The sequence below is a fragment of the Psammomys obesus genome, unplaced genomic scaffold (genome assembly GCF_907164565.1).
Source record: "Psammomys obesus unplaced genomic scaffold, mPsaObe1.curated_primary_1811, whole genome shotgun sequence".
Taxonomy (NCBI): Eukaryota; Metazoa; Chordata; class Mammalia; order Rodentia; family Muridae; genus Psammomys; species Psammomys obesus.
In genome coordinates this window covers 3,982,380-3,999,833 of record NW_026590809.1, presented here as the reverse complement: position 1 = coordinate 3,999,833, position 17,454 = coordinate 3,982,380, and the positions used below count along the sequence as shown (strand labels likewise).

Sequence of the window (17,454 nt, the reverse complement as noted above, 5' to 3'; positions counted from 1 at the left end):
TTTTAATTTTGTCCTTTAACAAACTGAGTAAATATTTACTAAAGTTTTTTTGTTTGTTTTTTGTTTTTTTATTTGTTTTATTAATAATTATTTATTTGTCTTTTCTCTGTCAAACTCTGAGCCAAGCCAAGCCAAGCCAAGCCAAGCCAAGTCTTTCCCAAGACTTCCTGGAGAGGTACAGGAAAAGCAGCATACAAGCAGATGGGACACAAAAGAACTATAGGTGGTGGAAGTGGAGAGAGCAGCTTCACCTGGCAAAGAGGATGAGAAAGACCACTGTTAGGCAAAAGAGCCCTATGGCCTCTGAGAGGGCAAAGCCCAGAATAGCATAGAAGAAGAGCTGTTGCTTCAGGGGAGGGTTCCTGGCATAGCCAATGATAAGGCTCCCCAAACAGTCACAATCCCAGTCCCAGAGACAGCCACCCCAAATGTAGCAGCCCTAGCCCCAAAGACACTTGGCAGCTGTGTAGATGTCCTTTGATATGGTGCTGATTTGGAGCTGTGCCTAGAGATGAGTGAGGTCAGAGGTTACAGCACTGTCAAGCTGCTGAGGCCCTCATCTGTTGGCCCCTGTGGTCACTCCAACTCCACTGCAGAGAGTGGACAACTCAGCAGCTGAGAGGTGCTCCTGATCAAGGAGCGGGCAGAGGTGAACTTGGAGCAGGTATATATTTTCAGGGGTGAGGGGTCTAGGCAGGAGAGATGCTCCCAAGGTAGAGAAGACAGAGAGGGCTACCAAAGTATTCTTTATGCTTCACAGTTCTACATTAGCTGCCATGAATGGTTGTAAGCTTTAAAATAAATAAATAAGCAAATAAATGCACAACCTTTATTTCTAAGAAGCTTCTAATCTACCTGGAGCGGAGCATGTACATGGAAATGATGTCATAAATGACACAAAGGAAAATGCACAGCACAGAAAGAATGAGTCTAAAGAGAGTGCAAAGCTTTCATAGAAAAGATAAGATGTGATGCATAGTACTGTGGGACATTAATTATGTTGCTTAGCATTGTACCTCATACCTGATAGCATGACACATTACACCTTAACAACCCTGATGCATAGTACTGTGAGATATTAATTGTGTTGCTCAGTATTATACCTTATACCTGATAGCATGATACATTACACCTTAACAATCCATAAGAGGTCAGTATTATAACTGTTTCCCAAGCTGAAGGTAAGAAATAGCAAGGGACTGTTCCAGAATCATGATTATTATAGTAGTACAGTCAGGATTTCAATCTGGGCATTTAAGAAACATTAAATATTAGGCTTTTCTATCAAACTCTGTAAAACTTGTGTTTACACAAGGAATTCAAATATTATTATCTCCCCCACCTTGAAAGACTTTTATGCAACTGTTTCATCCCCAACCTGGTAAAACCTGTTTATGTAAAGACCCTGCTACACTCTCTGAAGTTAAATAAATAAAATGTCCAATCTCAGCCCCATTTTCTTCTTTCCTTCGTCCTTATTCTTTTAAATGTAGACAGTTGATGAAGACTGTGAGGTAAGGCCGGCAGCCAGTGGGAACTGTGGAACAAGTGCCCTTCCCTCAACGTGCGCCCTCTTCGCTTGTGGAGCACTGCACTCGGAGCGGTGTTCTCTTCACAACCTCAAGTAGGAAACCATGGAATAAGTGCCCTCCCCTCAACGTGCGCCCTCTTTGCTTCTGGAGACACTGCACTCGGAGCGGTGTTCTCTTCACAACCTCAAGCTTGTTTCTAACAGGCAGTTGGTTTCTTGGGGACACATTCCAAACTAGTAGGCTACATTACATTGCTCAGGGTTCTGAGGTTAGGCTTGCCTATGTTATTAGGCATGGAAAAAAAATTACCTTCTTACTCTTCCTTTCTTTAAAATAAAGTTGAAGTTTATTAGGAAAAGATTTTTTTTTCCCTAAAAGACAGGGTTTCTCTGGGTAGCCGTGACTGTCCTAGATTTGTTTTGCAGACCAGGCTGCCCTCAAACTCACAGAGATCCCCTGCCTCTGCCTCCTGAGTGCTGGGATTATAGGTGTGTGCTGCCTGTCAGGCTAAGGAAAGATTTTAATATATATTTAAGTACAAACATTATGGGAAAGATATATGTGTATAAGAGGAAGGATTGCAAGTGGGCATGGTCATTTCAAGGGAGACCATTTTTATTTATTTTTCTTATTTATTTTTTATTCTTCTTTTACATGTTATATCCCTACCATAGTTTCTGCTCCCTCTTCTCCCAGTCCTTTCCCTCCTCCTCCCCTCTTCCCCAGATCCACTGCTCCTCTGCTTCCCTTCAGAAAAAGAGCAGGCCTGCCAGGGATAACAACCGAACAAGGCAGAACAGGCTACAAGAAGACTAGACCCTACCTTCCTATCAAGGCTGGAAGAGAAGTTGCACCCAGCAGGAGGAAAATGGCCCCAAGAGCAGACAAAATAGTCGGAGACAACCTCCAACTCCCACTAGTAGGAGTCCAAACAAGAACACCAATCTACACAACCATAACATATAGACAGGAGGACCTAGGTCAGGCCTAGATAGACTTCCTGATTGTCAGTTCAGTGAGAGACCCACTTTTAAATGTTTTTTGAAGTGTAACATAGACTGTTGGTGGCTTCTAAAACAACATCGTTCAAAGGGTTTAAAAGATCAACTAAAATGCTCTGGCATACTAATTTTTCACTTTTGTTTTTTCGAGATAGGGTTTCTCTATGTAGCCTTGACTGTCCTAGACTCACTTTGTTGACCAGGCTGGCCTTGAATTCAGAGATCTACCTGCCTCTGCCTCCCCTAATGCTGGGATTAAACGCATGTACCAGTATGCCTGGCTTTGGTATACTAACTCTTAAAGGAACTTTTCTTTAGTAAATAGGTACACTGCACAGGGTAACGGTATTATAATATAAAAATATAGGTAAAAAAAAAAAAGGTCAAAAGAACTATGCATTCCGTGCCACACATATTTTAACCTTGTTTGCTTCATAGTGCTATTAATAGACTCAAGTGAAGCTGCTCACCACTAGAAAGCCAATATTTAGGAGATGAGAGCTGGTGACAAGAAAATCAATGTCATAAAGGGCCTGAGAAGATGGGTACAGAGCTCCACCTTAGGGAATTCAAGAGTACAAAGTGCTTTGCAGATGAGGAAAGCAGAGACCAGGGAGAGTGCTGAGGAAGGAAGCTGGCTGATCAGGGCTGCAGTCATGGAAGACTGTTGTCTTCTCTTATCCTTAGGCCCTGGCTAGAGCCGAAGAGGACCTTGATTTGATGGAAGAGCTTTAGTAGCTCTGGACTTGTTTTTCTGTAAGCTAAACCTCAAAACAATTTGCAGGTGTTGTTTTTGATGCAGAACAATAAAGAATGAGGAGGGACATTACATATTCTAAGGCCAATGTTGTACAGTTCTGTCAGTCTAAGGGATTGGTTAGTTGTTAACTTGTCAGTCATGTAGGTGCACAGACTCTTTAGTATTTAGAATGCCTGAGGAAAGGCAGGGAACTTCCAGAAGAGGACAAAGCAAACTTGCAAAGCAGTGGCCTCTGGTGGTACATATATAAAAGGAGAATATCATAGTTGAATGGTAGAGTTGGAAGCCACTAAAAAGAGACAACCTAGTTATCTACTTAGAAGTCACAATTACCTTGTGAGTTCACCAGCACTCCAGGTGAATCTCCCAGTTGCACAAGTTCTGAGGTTCTACCATTTCAACTTGTACCCACACACTGGTGTGCAGTGTTTGTGTGTATTAGTGTTTTGCTTGCTTGTGTATCTTTGTGAAGATGTTGGAACTACTGGCGGTGGAGTTACAGGTAGTTGTGAGCTGGGAATTGAACCTGGGTCCTTTGGGGAAGCAGCCAGTGCTGTCACCAGCTGAGCCGTCTCTCCAGCCCCATTTCAACTTTTTATATTTGAATACAGAAACTGTTGTGTTCCAGGCCATCAGGCTGGGGAAAATCCCAAATAGGTGGAGAAGCAGTGCAGGCAGATGTGGAGAGATGGAAAGAAGAGCTATGTAGAGCCCACTGCACTGACGAGATAAAAAGAAGTGAGCAAAACAACGTAGGGTAGTATTAAAAGAGAATGAAACTAAAACAGACAGAAAAGAGTACAGAGAAAGAGCAAAACTTTGGAGGATAAAAGGAACTGATATTATAGCAGTGACTGATTAGGTGTAAGTTAGCAAAGGAAGTAACTGAAGACCAGGAAGCTGCTGTTTGGAGCGTGTCACTTTCTGTCATTATAATTATTACCATCTATTGATTCTAGAAAGCAATGGGCTTCCCTGTGCATCTCCATTTGCCTGTAAAACATGTATGCCCTCTACTCCCCAACCCAAATGCTTTTCCAGTCCCCGATATACCTGTGTATGTTGTGCATGCCCTTTTGTCCTCCGTTTACCCAAATGTTTTCCCAGGTTTTTTCGTTTTGCTTTTTGAGAAATGGTTTCCCTGTGTAGCCTTGGCTGTCCTGGACTGGCTTTATAGACCAGGCTGGCCTCGAACTTACAGAGCTCCTGTCTCTGCATCTGCCTCCCTGAGTGCTAGGATTACAGGTGTGCGCCACTGCCCCAGTTCCTGGTTTCTGATATAACTTATTACACCTTTTCTTTCTTCTTTTACTGTGAGGTCCTGCTATGTTTCCCAGGCTGTCCCCAAACTTTCCGGGTCTCAAACTGCCTTTGTACTCAGTCTTCCTACTACTGAGAAGCACAGCAGCACTACTTTAAGCCTCTGTTTTTGGAATGGTTTGTCACATAACAAGAAATGAGGAGGATATGCAATTGTTCAGTGCAGTGTCTCTGCCTCTGGGCCTACCTTTAAATATCCCTGTTTTATGTGCTCTTTAGAGAAATTCTTACATCTAGGTTGGAGAGACAGCTCCTTAGGCAAAGATGCTTGCCAGCGCTGAGTCTGATGACCTGAGTTCATTTCCCAGAACTCATGTAGTAAAAGGAAAGAGCCAATTACTTTAATTTGTCCTCTGACTTCCGCATCCATGCTTTGAAAGACAACCCCTATCCCTAGTAAACAATGTTAAAAAGTTTTTTTTAAAGAAAAATTTAAACCTTCATTTTATCCAGTTATTTGCTAGAATTGTTTTACAGACCTAATATAAATGTTTTACTTCTTATTGCTGACTTGTTATAAAGAATTTTTTTCCCCAGTGAGGTTTCAGTCTTTCTTGGTCTGATCTATGCTCCTTTTCCTCATCTGGAACAAGAACGTTCACATATGTTGGAACCACATAACTAATTTCTCAAGGATGCAATGAACAGTGTATTGGTTGCTTGTCCTTACTACTTCTGAGTATGGAACTGGATTTCCTGTGTATACTACTTCTGCCAAAACTGTACTGGGACTGATGGCAAGAGTGTCTGCCAAAGGCTACATTTTCTGAAATGCAAATCTATTTGAAAGGAGAGAGAATGAACTGAGAGTGTGGCTGCTGAAGAAGGTTCCTTGCTAGAAAACATCACCCATGGAAGTGTTTCCCCAGGATCTGCCTGGAGGGCACGCAGAAGGCAACGTGACTATGGTCCAAGGTGCTCTGCCTACATCAGTACTGGCAATAGAACTTGGCAGCTTTGTATCCATGGTACTGTTTTTTCAGTCATGAGTTATGGAGTCTTGTTCCATAGTTCCAGAGAGCCAGGCAATGTGAGGCAGAGGCAGTACCTACAATGAAGCTTGGGCATGAAGCTGTGAAGGAGAAGTAAGCCTGTTGCAATGGTAGACCAAGGATGTTGGAAAATGCTCACCAAGAAAGCTATAGGCATGTGTTGGTATAATGTTTTTTTAAAATTTTTATATCTATTTATTTATTTATTTTTAATGTATACACCTTACCCTTGTTCATTCAAATACTGATTTCTCCCCCACCCCACCCCCAACTCTCTGGTTTCAATCGGATATTGCAATGTGATACTCATTCTAAGCATCCTGTCTCAAATTTAAATGTTAGGAAACTGAGGGCTTGGAGGTTTAGGAGGGAGTAAATATTGCTCAGCATTGTGTTCTAGGTTAATTAAAAACCCAGTCTCTGTGTGGTGATTTGGTTATACAGCTGTTTAAGATTAGCAGCAAGCTTTACTAGAAGATAAACCAACAGTAAATATTAATCGCCACCTACAACAAATGGCGCCCAACTAATCTAAGTATCCACACCCTTTAAATCATACTTTATCATAATTTGGAGGGGGGAATAAGCTCCCAGTGAAGCAAACGCAAACCAAACTTAAAACCTAAAAAATCCCAGGTCAGTTACTGTCTCTTTAAGAGAGACTCTTAAACCCGCCCAGGGGCAAAAGACAGCCTGCTGTGGGCAGACCTAAGACTTCCATAACCAAACTGGCTGCTGCTGCAGTTTAGCTAAGGGGTAAATAGGCATGGCTCTTTTATACTGTGGCTGGCTTTACTTGCTCAGCTCCACAGCCATGGCAGGAAAGAAAGGAACTGGAGGCAGACAAACCTCTAGACAGAGTTTGGCCTAAACTGCATGTAAAATAAAAAATTGCCATGGCAGAGGGTGTTTTAATCTCCTTTGGCTTCATTTTGGCTGTCATATTCATGGATCTGATTGCAATATGTTTAATGGTGTTGGTTCTTCTCCATGCCTAAAGCTCTCTGGCTGCAAGGTATTTGTCAGCTCTTTCTGGTAAGGGTCCGCCAATTTATTGAACATCAACTAAAATAACCAACTGGGCTTTGTTTGTTACAGTGTAAATTGGCACAACTGATTCCAAACTTAAAAATTTGTCTCTTTGTTTGATTTTCATTTAAAGGCTTTGAGTTACAAATATACTGATTTGAAACTATATATATCTGAACAAGTTGGTGAAGGCACATGCCTTCCCAACACAAAGTAAAAAGAAACAGGCAGATCTCTGTGAGTTCTGGATCAAGCTTATTTACATAATAAAAGCCAGGATGGCAACTCCTGCTGTTTAGCCATTTGCAGAGATAGTCTAAGATTCAAAAAGACAAAATTTTCCTTAAGGTTACCATGTAAATTCTTTTTTCTTAATAATAGATGTTATGCCCTTATTGCTCTAAAGGTTGGATTCACATCATTTTTAGGTTTATGTAAAGAAAGATAAGGTAACACTGCTCTGAAAACTGCCTTATCCTTTTAAACGTGAGATATTTTCACAGGGGAATAATGTTGGTTGTGCCTATGTAAAAAAGACAAAAGAGGCTTAACGATGGCAAAATACATGCCAACCTAGTTTAGTCCTAAAAACTAAAAAATTATATTTATATGTTTAAAAAACAAAACTGTCCATCCCATATTAAAAAGAGGGCAAGCCAAAAAATATCCACTATCATTGTAAAGCCCAGGTACAAGATGCCTAGGGTATGCTTAAAATGCTAAAGATAAGAGGGAGTTTAAATAAAGTTAGGCTATAAAGGCATAACTGTCCACTCTGTATAAAAGAGGGGCAAGCCAAAAAAATAGCCACTATCAATGTAAAGTCCAGGTACAAGATGCCTAGGATATACTTAAAATGCTAAGGGTAAGAGAGCTTATATGCTAATACTAAGAGAGTTTATATAAATGCTAGAGGTAAGAGGGAGTTTAAATAAAGTTTGGATGCATGCATTGAAGAAATGGAAATGGGGATAAAAAAAACTGAACCAGACATGCAGGCTGTCTTCATTGGTTTTGTCTAGACTGGATAGAGCAGAGGTTAGGGAGTTTGGAACAGAGTGATTATCTCCTAATTGGAAACACAACAAGCTTTAAGGAGTAGATATTTGTGCAGGAACTTAATGGTTTGGTGGATTAGATTTAGACTCATGGAAATAGAAGAACATTCCTGGAAAAGTCAAACAACATTTAGATAAGGCATGTAAGCAGGAAACCTCACCTCAAGACTGCAAGAAGAGGCTTAACAGAAAACGTGATTGCATAAACCCATCAGGCTACCACAGAATAAGGAGGTGATTTTACTTTATTTTTAGTTTTCTTGAGACACAGTTTCTCTGTATAGCCCCGGCTATCCTGGACTTTGTAATCCAGGCTGATCTCTGTGAATTGGAGGCCAGCCTGGTCTACACAGCCAGTCCAGGACAGCCAAGGCTACACTGAGAAACCCTGCTTTGAAAAACCAGAAACAACTAACCAACCGAAAACAAAACAAACAAAACCCTGAGAAACAAATGTTTGGCTCATAAGTTACCAAGTGTATAACATTTTTGTTACAGAGCCCAGCAGAGGACGGACACTTTGTTAAGGATGGCAACTTCAATGTGGTAGTTTGAACAGGGTTGTCCCCTTCTTCTCCCCCATTGATTCATGTGTTTGAATGCTTGGCCATACAGAGTGGCACTATTAGGAGGTGTGGCCTTATTGGAGGAAGTTCATGGCTGTGTAGGCAGGCTTTGAGGTTGCCCAGTGTAGAATCTAACCTCCTCCTGGCTGCTTAGGATCAGGATACACAGCACAGCCTGTCATGGTGGCACACGCCTTAAATTCCAGCACTAGGAGGCAGAGGCAGGTGGATCTTCCGTGAGTTCAAGGCCAGCCTGGTCTACAAAGTGAGTCCAGGACAACCAGGAGAAACAGAGAAACCCTGTTTCAAGAAAAACCAAAAAAAGAGGGCTGGAGAGATTATGCAGAGAGAGGTTAAGAACATTGGCTGTTCTTCCAAAGGTCTTGAGTTCAATTCCCAGCAAACACATGGTGGCTCATAACTATCTATAGTGAAATATGGGCACACATGCAGGCAGAATATTGTATACATAATAAATAAATCTTTAAAAAAAGATGGCTCAGTAGTTAAGAGCACTGTCTGTTCTTCCAGAGGTCTTGAGTTCAATTCCCAGCAACCACATGGTAGCTCACAATCATCTATAATGTAATCTGATGACCCCTTCTGGCATCATGTACATATAAATTTTTTTTAATTAAAAAGATGTATAACTCTCAGCTCCTTCTCCTGCGTCATGCCTGCTTGCATGCTGCCATGCTTCCCACCTTGACAATGGACTAAACTACTGAAATTGTAAGCCAGCCCCAAATTAAATGTTTTCCTTTATAAGAACTGCCTTGGTCATGTTGTTTCTTCACAGCAATGAAACCCTAACTAAGACAAAAGTTGGTATTTTATCCCAAGACTGGGGTATTGTTGTGTTAGGCCTGACCATGCTTTTGTTTGGAGGGATTTTGGGACTTTAATCCAATTCTACATTGTTATAGACCACTCATAGTGACTCCTAAAAGTCTCATCTCCAGCTCCAAGCTTCCTCTGTGAACCTCCTAGCCCAATCCCTGGTCCCCACCTGAATTCCTGAGACATTCTAACACTGTTCTGCAGAGGCTCTGCATCCACGCCACGCGTGTTTGGCTGGCATTTACATTTACCTGCACTGATGGACTTAGCTGTGAGTCACAAGTCCTCTTTCATTCGTTCTTCCCTCACTCACCTAAACCCAATCAGCAGGAAGCTCTGCAGCATGACCAGTATTTGCTATCAACCCTCACTTCTTCAGTATCATGTCATCCCACTTTTTTGTAGGTCTTCATGTCTTCCCTCCACATGTGTCCCATGCTTACCTAATGCCTTGGTTTTAGTGTCCTGTGCTTATCCCAATGCCTTTAACTCAAAACACCTATCTGGACCTTAATTCCAAATAAGGTCATATTTGGAAGTACTAAAGGTTAAAGCTTTAGCATGTGCCCTTTGGGAAACTCATGTAGCATATAACACCAACACCATCAAAAGAGTCTTCATAAATGAAAGGGCTAGCTCTCAAGAGGCAGAGGATCTCAGTGAGGTAAGGCAGGCACGCTCCAGCACAACCAGGACTCCATAGAGAAACCCTTTTTCACCCCCCACCTTCTCAATGTATGTATGTATGTATGTTAACAGTCCAGGACAGATGTCTGTGTGTCTGCCTATCTCAAGAAACACCATAAAACCCCTATCTATCCATCTATCTATCTATCTATCTATCTATCTATCTATCTATCTATCTATCTATCTAATCTCAAGAACCACCACAGAAGAAAAAAAAAAAAAAAACCCAAGCCAACCAACCAACCAACCAAAAGCAAAAGGCTAGAGTGAGAAGCAGACTCCTCCCAGGAAGGACTCAATGGTCATGGCTGACTATGAAGGCACAAGGTAGAGCACCTAGGAATACAGGCAGCTGGAAAGGCAATTCTCTCCAAGAACCTTCAGAAAGACAGGCCTGCTGGCAAGTTGATTTGAGCCCAGGGTTATGCATTTGGACTTTTGAGGATTCATACCTGTAAAATAATAAGCCTGGAGATACTTATAGTGATTTGTTAGTGTCAATGCTCATTACAGAGCCAGTGTTCCTTTAGAGCTTTCACACACAAACTGTACAGTGGTCTATTTCAAGTACTTACCTGATACAGCATGTTGGGCTTCTCCCGAGGTTGGAGTCTCTGCTCCCAGGGTTCTGTTATGAACTGGGTATTTGCGAACCCCCTCCCAAATTGACATCTTTAGAGTATGGTTTCCCAGTATGGTGCTGTTTAGATGGTGGGCTTTTAGACAAAAGCAGGTTATTAAAGCGAAAGTGTCTCAGGAAGAAGTGCGGACATTTTTGTTCATTCTGTGTTATGTGAGAACACAGCAAGATACTCACTTGCAAGCTAGCATGTGGAAGCCTCATTTGGACAGTGCTATGGGCACCTTGATCTCATACTTCTCCAGGAGTGAAATGTACACATTTATTACTTAAGTCACCCAGTCTCTGCTACCTTCATAGCAGCCCAAACTGATGGAGCACAAGAGTCATTTCTTTGTTTTCTTTTTACCATGGTCTTAGCACAGTTTATTTTTCTGTTACTATTACAATATTCAAGGAAAACTGAATCACATCTTGTCTCTCTCCTTGTAAACTCAATGCTTAGTGTCTGATATGCAGCAACTCAACTAACATTTGCTAAATACATGAATGTATGACCATTTATTTATTCCATGTAAGAAAGCTCATATGCACTATGTCACTTAATCCCAGGCCCATGGGATAGAATTCCTATTACCATTTCATCAAATATAATGGCCCAGGCTTATATGGTTTTGGCAATCAGTTTATAAGTATTATGAAAAGAAAATGAACTATATTCAAAGAAATGAAATAGCCAGTGGTACAGACCTATAATCCCAGTAACTCAGGAGGCTGAGAACAAGATTGCAAACTCAAGGATTACCTGAGCTGTTTAATGAGATATTGCCTCAAAATTTACAGACAGATAAACAAGAGGGCTGGGGACATAGCTGAGTAGTAGTGCTGGCCCTCTCAGATGTGAGACCACAGGTTTATCCTCAGTACGAGCACACAAACCAAAAGCAAAGCTTACTAAGTAGGCTTCTGCTAGAATCTAGCAGTTGGATAACTGGTTTCCACAATCTATAGAAAAGTCCCAAAGCTAGTTTGAGCGAAACCCCTCGTTACTGAAGCCCTTTTTACTCGCCTGTAGACAACTGTCTGCATGCTCCAGATTCCTGGGGGAAGGTTCGCCTTGCTCATTCCCCCATTCATTGTCCTCCAGAGGTGACAGGCAGCTGAGTGTTCCTGTGTACACTAGCAATTCTTGCATTAACTGCTGCTTCAAGCTCACCTCATGTATTAATTTCTTCTTCAAGTATTTGTCTAGACTGAATGACTTCGACAATCAAAGTCTTCAGTAAAACTGGGCATGTTATATGCTCGCTTAAAGTCCCCCAATTCTTAATTTTTATAGAACCTGTTGACAAAACCTACACCCTGTACGACATCTGCAGTCTACTCAGCTCTCTACAAGCCTTTCCCACTCCTGCCTAGTTAGCCACAGAAGGCTTGAGTTCATAAAATCCAGATCTTCCTTACCTGGGAGCACTCCCACATACCTCTGCACCCTCCAGCTTTCAGGGATGCTTTCTCCAGCGAGAGAACTCTTAATAAACCTGCTTTTCCCACAAATCACAACTTGTCATTTCATTTCTTGTGTGTGGTATGCATGCTTGCGTATGTCTGTGTAGGCCAGATGTTGATTCTGGGTATCTTCCACAGTTGCTCTCCATTGCTGGCTTGCTGTTGCAGCCAGGGCTCACCAATTTAGCTAGACCAGCTAGCTAGATAGCCCCAGGGATGAATCCCTGTCTACCACCAAAGCAATTGGGACCACAGGCAAATGGCCATACCCCTCCTATTACCTTCGGTTTTGGGGCACTCAACTCTGATCCTCACATTTAAACAGCAAACTTATGTCCACTGAGCCAGCAGTTTTTCTCATTCATTAAGCTCCCAGAGGTCAGCTTTACTACTTAATACTCAGCACCCAACACATGCCTGGCACATGGTAGAGGCATTTTCTTCACTCAGTACCTGTGATGGTTTGCATGTGTCCTCTCAAACTGCATGGCCCCAAATTCCTGTTATTCTTAAATGAGCCTCTGGGAGGGAATTGCAATTGAAAGAGGCCAGAGCCACCTACATGACTTCCTTCATGTTTGGATGCAGCATGAGCCAATCACCAGATGCTGGCACTATGTTCTTAGATTTCAATCTTCAGAACCATGAGAAAAATTAACTTTTTAATCTTACTTTTTTTTTTTTTTTTAGTATTTTTCTTTTTTTGGCAGGGAACCATGTAGCTGAAGCTAACCTTGACCGGATCCTCCCACCCCAATCTCCCAAGTGCTAGGGATACACCATACTCAGTTCCCGCTCAACCTATGTACAGCTGGTGATTGAACCCAAGCTGTCATCAAACCAGACATACCTTCTGGCTGGGCTACATCTTCAGATCTAATGAGAGGTACTTTGTTGTGAGGGACCAAAGGAATAGTTACTGAATAAACAACTTACAGGTCTTTCTGATTTTAAGTGTCCACTTTTGTTTTAATGTAGACGAGGTGACACAATTAAGAAGCCTCGAATATTGACAGCCTGGAACGATGTTACGCACCTATAATCTTACCCCTGGGGAGATGAGGCAGGGTCATTGTTTGAGGCCAGCCTGGGCTAGAGTAAAACCCTATCACCCTTTTCGGGCTCCACAGGCAGCTATAAAGTGAAGCACATAACCTCACCGGCACACACCTTAAAACCAACAGCTAAGGGAAGCCAGGCACAATGCCACACATCTTTAAATTCAGCACCCAGGAAGCAGCAGCTGGATCTAGTTCAAGGCCAGCCTGATTACAGAGCAAGTTCCAGGTAGGCCAAGGCAACACAGGTCAACCTTGAAAAACAAAAACCACAACCAAAAAATCAAAGAAACAAAAACTACAAAATAGGAGAGAGAGCCACACGTGACATTGTATGCCTTTAACCCCAGCACTTGGAAGGCAGAGGTAGAAGGATGTCTGTGAGTTCAAAGCCAGCATGATTTCTAAAGTGAGATTCAGGATAGAAAAACCCTGTCTCAAATAGCCCCACCCCATCCAAACATACCAACCAACTCACAAAAAAAAAAAAAAAAAAAAAAAAAAAGGGAGAGAAAAGGGAGGTTTATTTCTCAAGAAATGTCAGGAAAGGAAAACTAGCTCTGTGCATCTGCTTTGCCCTGAGATCCCAGAGTAAACACCCGACCACCCTCTACCACTTCTAATAGTTTGCCTATCTATATAGGAGGGTTGGTTGAGTCAATTTTCCAGAGACCAAAGGATATCTAAATTGCTAGATGGTTCCTCAAAGCTCCTAGAATTGCTCAACTCATTTACTGGGAGTAGGGGGAAAAAAAAAAAAAGAAAAAAAATCAAGACAGGAAATTGCCTTTAGGGACACTTTTACTTGGAAAATTACAACACTAGTACAAGTCTTATACATTTAACATTTGCTTGTTGAAAGCAATTCATAATATCAAAATTAATCATGTTTTACTTTTTCCTCACAAGAACACAAAAATGATGAAGGGGAACTTAAAACAGAAAAATTTAAAAAGGTAACACAACTTTTCTCTTAGTAGTCCTTGGGTAGTTACGACAGAAGACTTTCCATCTTTTGTTTCTTTGAATGAAGACCTTGATCCAAAGTCTTGTTTGTTTCTAGTATCTGCTTCTGCCTCCCCCTCTATCAGATCGGCTTCCGCCACGGCCACCTCCTCTCGGCGCTCCTCGGCTTGAACTGCTGTAGGAATCACGTGGAGGAGGGTACCCTCTTTCCATGGAAGGTGGAAGCCCCCGTTCTTGTCTGCCAACACGATCACGGCCACTGGAGTAGAGATCACTTCTGCTGCTGGAGTAACTGTCTCGACTTCCACCGTAGCCATCGCGGGAGCTGCTGTAATCATCATAGCGACTGCTTCCTCCATAAGATGGTGGGGGCCCTCGTGTAGGGGGTGCACTGCGTGAGTTACCATAGCTCTCATAGGAATCTCTGTAGGAGCCTCCGCTTGGATGATCTGAATAGTCACGATCCCGACCATACCCATCTCTATCACCGTAGCCTCTGGATGGATAGTCATCACGGGAACTGGAATGACTGTAATCACGGTACGCATAATCTCTCGGCGGAGGTGCATAATCTCTGGTATCACGAGAGCTTGGATAATCTCTGCTTGAGTAGCTGTCTTTCGTAGAATATCCATCATCTCTTGGGGACAAATAAACATCTCTGCGCGATGGCAGGGGTTCCCTTCGGGGCGGGCCTCCATAGCTATCTCTTCCACGTGACACTGGAGCTCTTCCTCCCATTCCACTGCTGCTTCGAACTGGTCCTGAAGGTGTCGATCTTTTAGGAGGGGGACCCCCGCTTCTTGGTGGTGGTCCTCTTTTAACTGGAAGTGGTCCTCTAGAAGAACTCATGTTAAAGTTCATGGAATAACCACCATCATCCATGTATCCTCCACGTGAAGGAGGACCCCTTGTTCCTCCACTTCCTCCTCGGAGACCTCTGGGAGGGCCCCTGCTTCTTGGCGGTGGAGGTGGTCCACGCCGGCCACTTTCAAAAGATGGTTTGGTAGCTTGCTCTACCTTGATGGCTTTTCCATCTAAGGACTTTCCATTCATATCTCTAGCTGCATCTTTAGCATCTGCTGGGCTTTCGAAGGTAACAAAAGCAAATCCTCTTGATTTGTTGGTTTCACGGTCTTTCATCAAAAGTATTTCCACTATTCGTCCATACTTGCCAAATACTGCTTCAAGGGCTTTCTCATTTGTTTCTGTATTAAGCCCACCAATGAAGAGCTTTCCTGGGCGATCTGCCTCAACCATCTTTCCTTCCAGCTGGTAAGAGTTGGAGGGGACTGTGAAGGTTTCAAGCTCCTACAAGCTCGCCGAATTCGCCCTCCAAGTAGCTCACCGGTGACAGCTGCTGGGTCTCAGAACAGAACAGAAAAGCCGCTAGGACTACTGCACACGAGTACCTGTGAATATTATTGTATTAGTTTCCTCAGGCTGCTGTAACAATGCACTGTAAAAAGGGCTGGGTGTAAGGGTTTCAAAACACAGATTTTCTTATTGTTCAGGAAGTCATTAAGCATGAAGTTGAGTTTTCTGCTGGAAGCCAAAATTCTGTACCATGACTCCCTCCTAGCTTCTAGTGGTTGGCTTACAGATATCTCAGTTCAGTTTCTGCTTCTACTTTTACAGGGTGCTTATATGCCACCTGCTCTCACACATAATGTTCATCGGACATTCTTAAAGAACTGTAGCTAACCATACCTACAAACATCTGATTCCTTAAGTAAAATTCCGAGGTTTCAGGAAAACATGCCTTCTATAGGGGACTTCACTGAACAGTTAATTTGGAGAAAGGATATGTGCTCATAATTAATCTAAAGGAATCTGAACCATTATTCTGGATTATCTGGTTAAATTCTAAATTCAAGGACAAGTATGGTTCTAAGATACACACAGAAAAAGGGGGTGCTGAAGGTGGGTGCAGAGTGAATGATGCTGCAGCCATCAGAAACATATGGAAGGGGTATATGATGCTAACCCAGGCCGAGGCTGGAGCTTCGGGCCTTAAATGGAGGAATCCAGGGAATGCCAAAAGCTGAGGGGAGCTGGAAAGAGCCTTGGGGAACACCCTGATTCTCGACTTTTTTCTTCTGTAACGGTAAGACAAAAATGTCTATTGTCTGACTGCATTCAGTTTGTTGTTTTTTTTTTTTTTTGGGGGGGGGGTTGTTATAGCAGCCCTAGCAAACTAATACAGTCCTCAACAATACAATTTACAAGGAACTATCCTTAAAATATTCTTCTATGAATTAAGATTCTGTTGTAAACAGTTCAAAAATCTCTAGGAAGCCTTTGTGGGCAGACTTACTTAGGCAGCACCGTCCCTGTGGGGACCTTCTGAGAGTATTCGATGACTGACGTATTTGTTTTGTTTTTTGATTTTTTTTTTTTTGTTTTTGAACCAAGAAAACTACCGTAAGAATATCGTTATAAATTTTGCTTCCTAAAACTTCACTTACCTTGCGATTGTTTTATAATAAGCTTTTATCACACTCCATGTACTTCTTTTGCCTGGTAAATTGTTTTAATGTCTCCCTATTAAGTTCTTTTTATCTTGAGATTAGCTTTTCTTCATGCTGCCTGATGCATAACTACCCGGCAGTGGGGGCTGTGCAACTGAGAGCTGATAGCACCGCTGCTTAAAGCAGCTTAGTTTTTGGAATAGCGAGTCATGTCAGCAAGATAAAGTTAAATAGCGCAAACTGCACGCCGAGTCTCTTTCAAGCTTTGAATGCATTCAGAACCAAAGTCTGGTACAATCTCTTTCGAACGTTACGTTCCATAGTAAACTATTCAAGTAGCCGATACCAGGCTGCTTCAAAATGTCCCACAATACTTTGTTCCTTTCTTTCTTTGGGTGCATAAAGAGGAAGGGTTGATGCTCGGAAGACCATTCGTGAAACTATGTCATAGGTTCGCCAGAACGCAATGCCAGACACCGGGGGTCGGACACCAGACCCTCCACCCTGCTTCTCGACCCTCACTGCTTTTGTTCTGCGTTCCCGGGCCCCTCTCGGCTGTCCCGTTGCGTTAGCGGTTCGGCTCCCGGGTCAGGCAAAGGCCCGCACCACGCGGCCTGCGGACTCGCCCGCCCACGCGCAGCACACGGGTGGGGAGGAGCCTGGGCCGCTCTCTCGCCGCCCCCCAGGGAAGATGTGCCCCATCCCGGCCGTCCCCCCACTCCCAGGGCGGGTTTTGGCCGGGGAGGCGGTCGGGCGGAAAGGCCCGGGCAGGCCACCGACCTGGCGGGAAGGCCCGGCCCGCCTTCCCGGCCTCCCCGGCGCCGCCGCCGCTGCGGGGAGGCGGGGGCCGCCGTCCCGGACGTCTGCTCGGCCACCGATTTTCAACCTACCCCCGGGGCTCACGCCTCCCCAGCTAGGAAGCCGCTTTCCCGCGCCGGTCGCCACACGCGTCCGCCGCCGCCGCTCCCGCCGAGAACCAGAGGCCGCGAGTGGCTTCCCCTCCCCCCAGCAACGTCAACGCGACGTCGGCCGTCGTCGTAATGCACCGAGGACGCGCGCACCGGGAAACCCGGGCCGCGCGCGCG

The 17,454-nt window shown here is 43.5% G+C and overlaps 1 protein-coding gene and 1 pseudogene across 1 annotated transcript; both read right to left on the bottom strand.

Annotated features, from left to right (window-relative positions):
- Nucleotides 1-247: 247 nt before the first annotated feature.
- On the bottom strand, nucleotides 248-10,457 carry LOC129678305 (ATP synthase F(0) complex subunit C2, mitochondrial-like; annotated as a pseudogene).
- Nucleotides 10,458-13,715: 3,258 nt separating this feature from the next.
- LOC129678336 (RNA binding motif protein, X-linked-like-1) lies at nucleotides 13,716-17,345 on the bottom strand. The gene is made up of 2 exons (XM_055609090.1): nucleotides 17,260-17,345; nucleotides 13,716-15,310 (listed from the first exon to the last, which is right to left on the bottom strand). Exon 2 carries the CDS (start codon nucleotides 15,156-15,158, stop codon nucleotides 13,992-13,994), a length of 1,167 nt encoding a protein of 388 aa, XP_055465065.1. The 5' UTR covers nucleotides 15,159-15,310; nucleotides 17,260-17,345; the 3' UTR covers nucleotides 13,716-13,991.
- Between the last annotated feature and the right edge of the window lie 109 nt (nucleotides 17,346-17,454).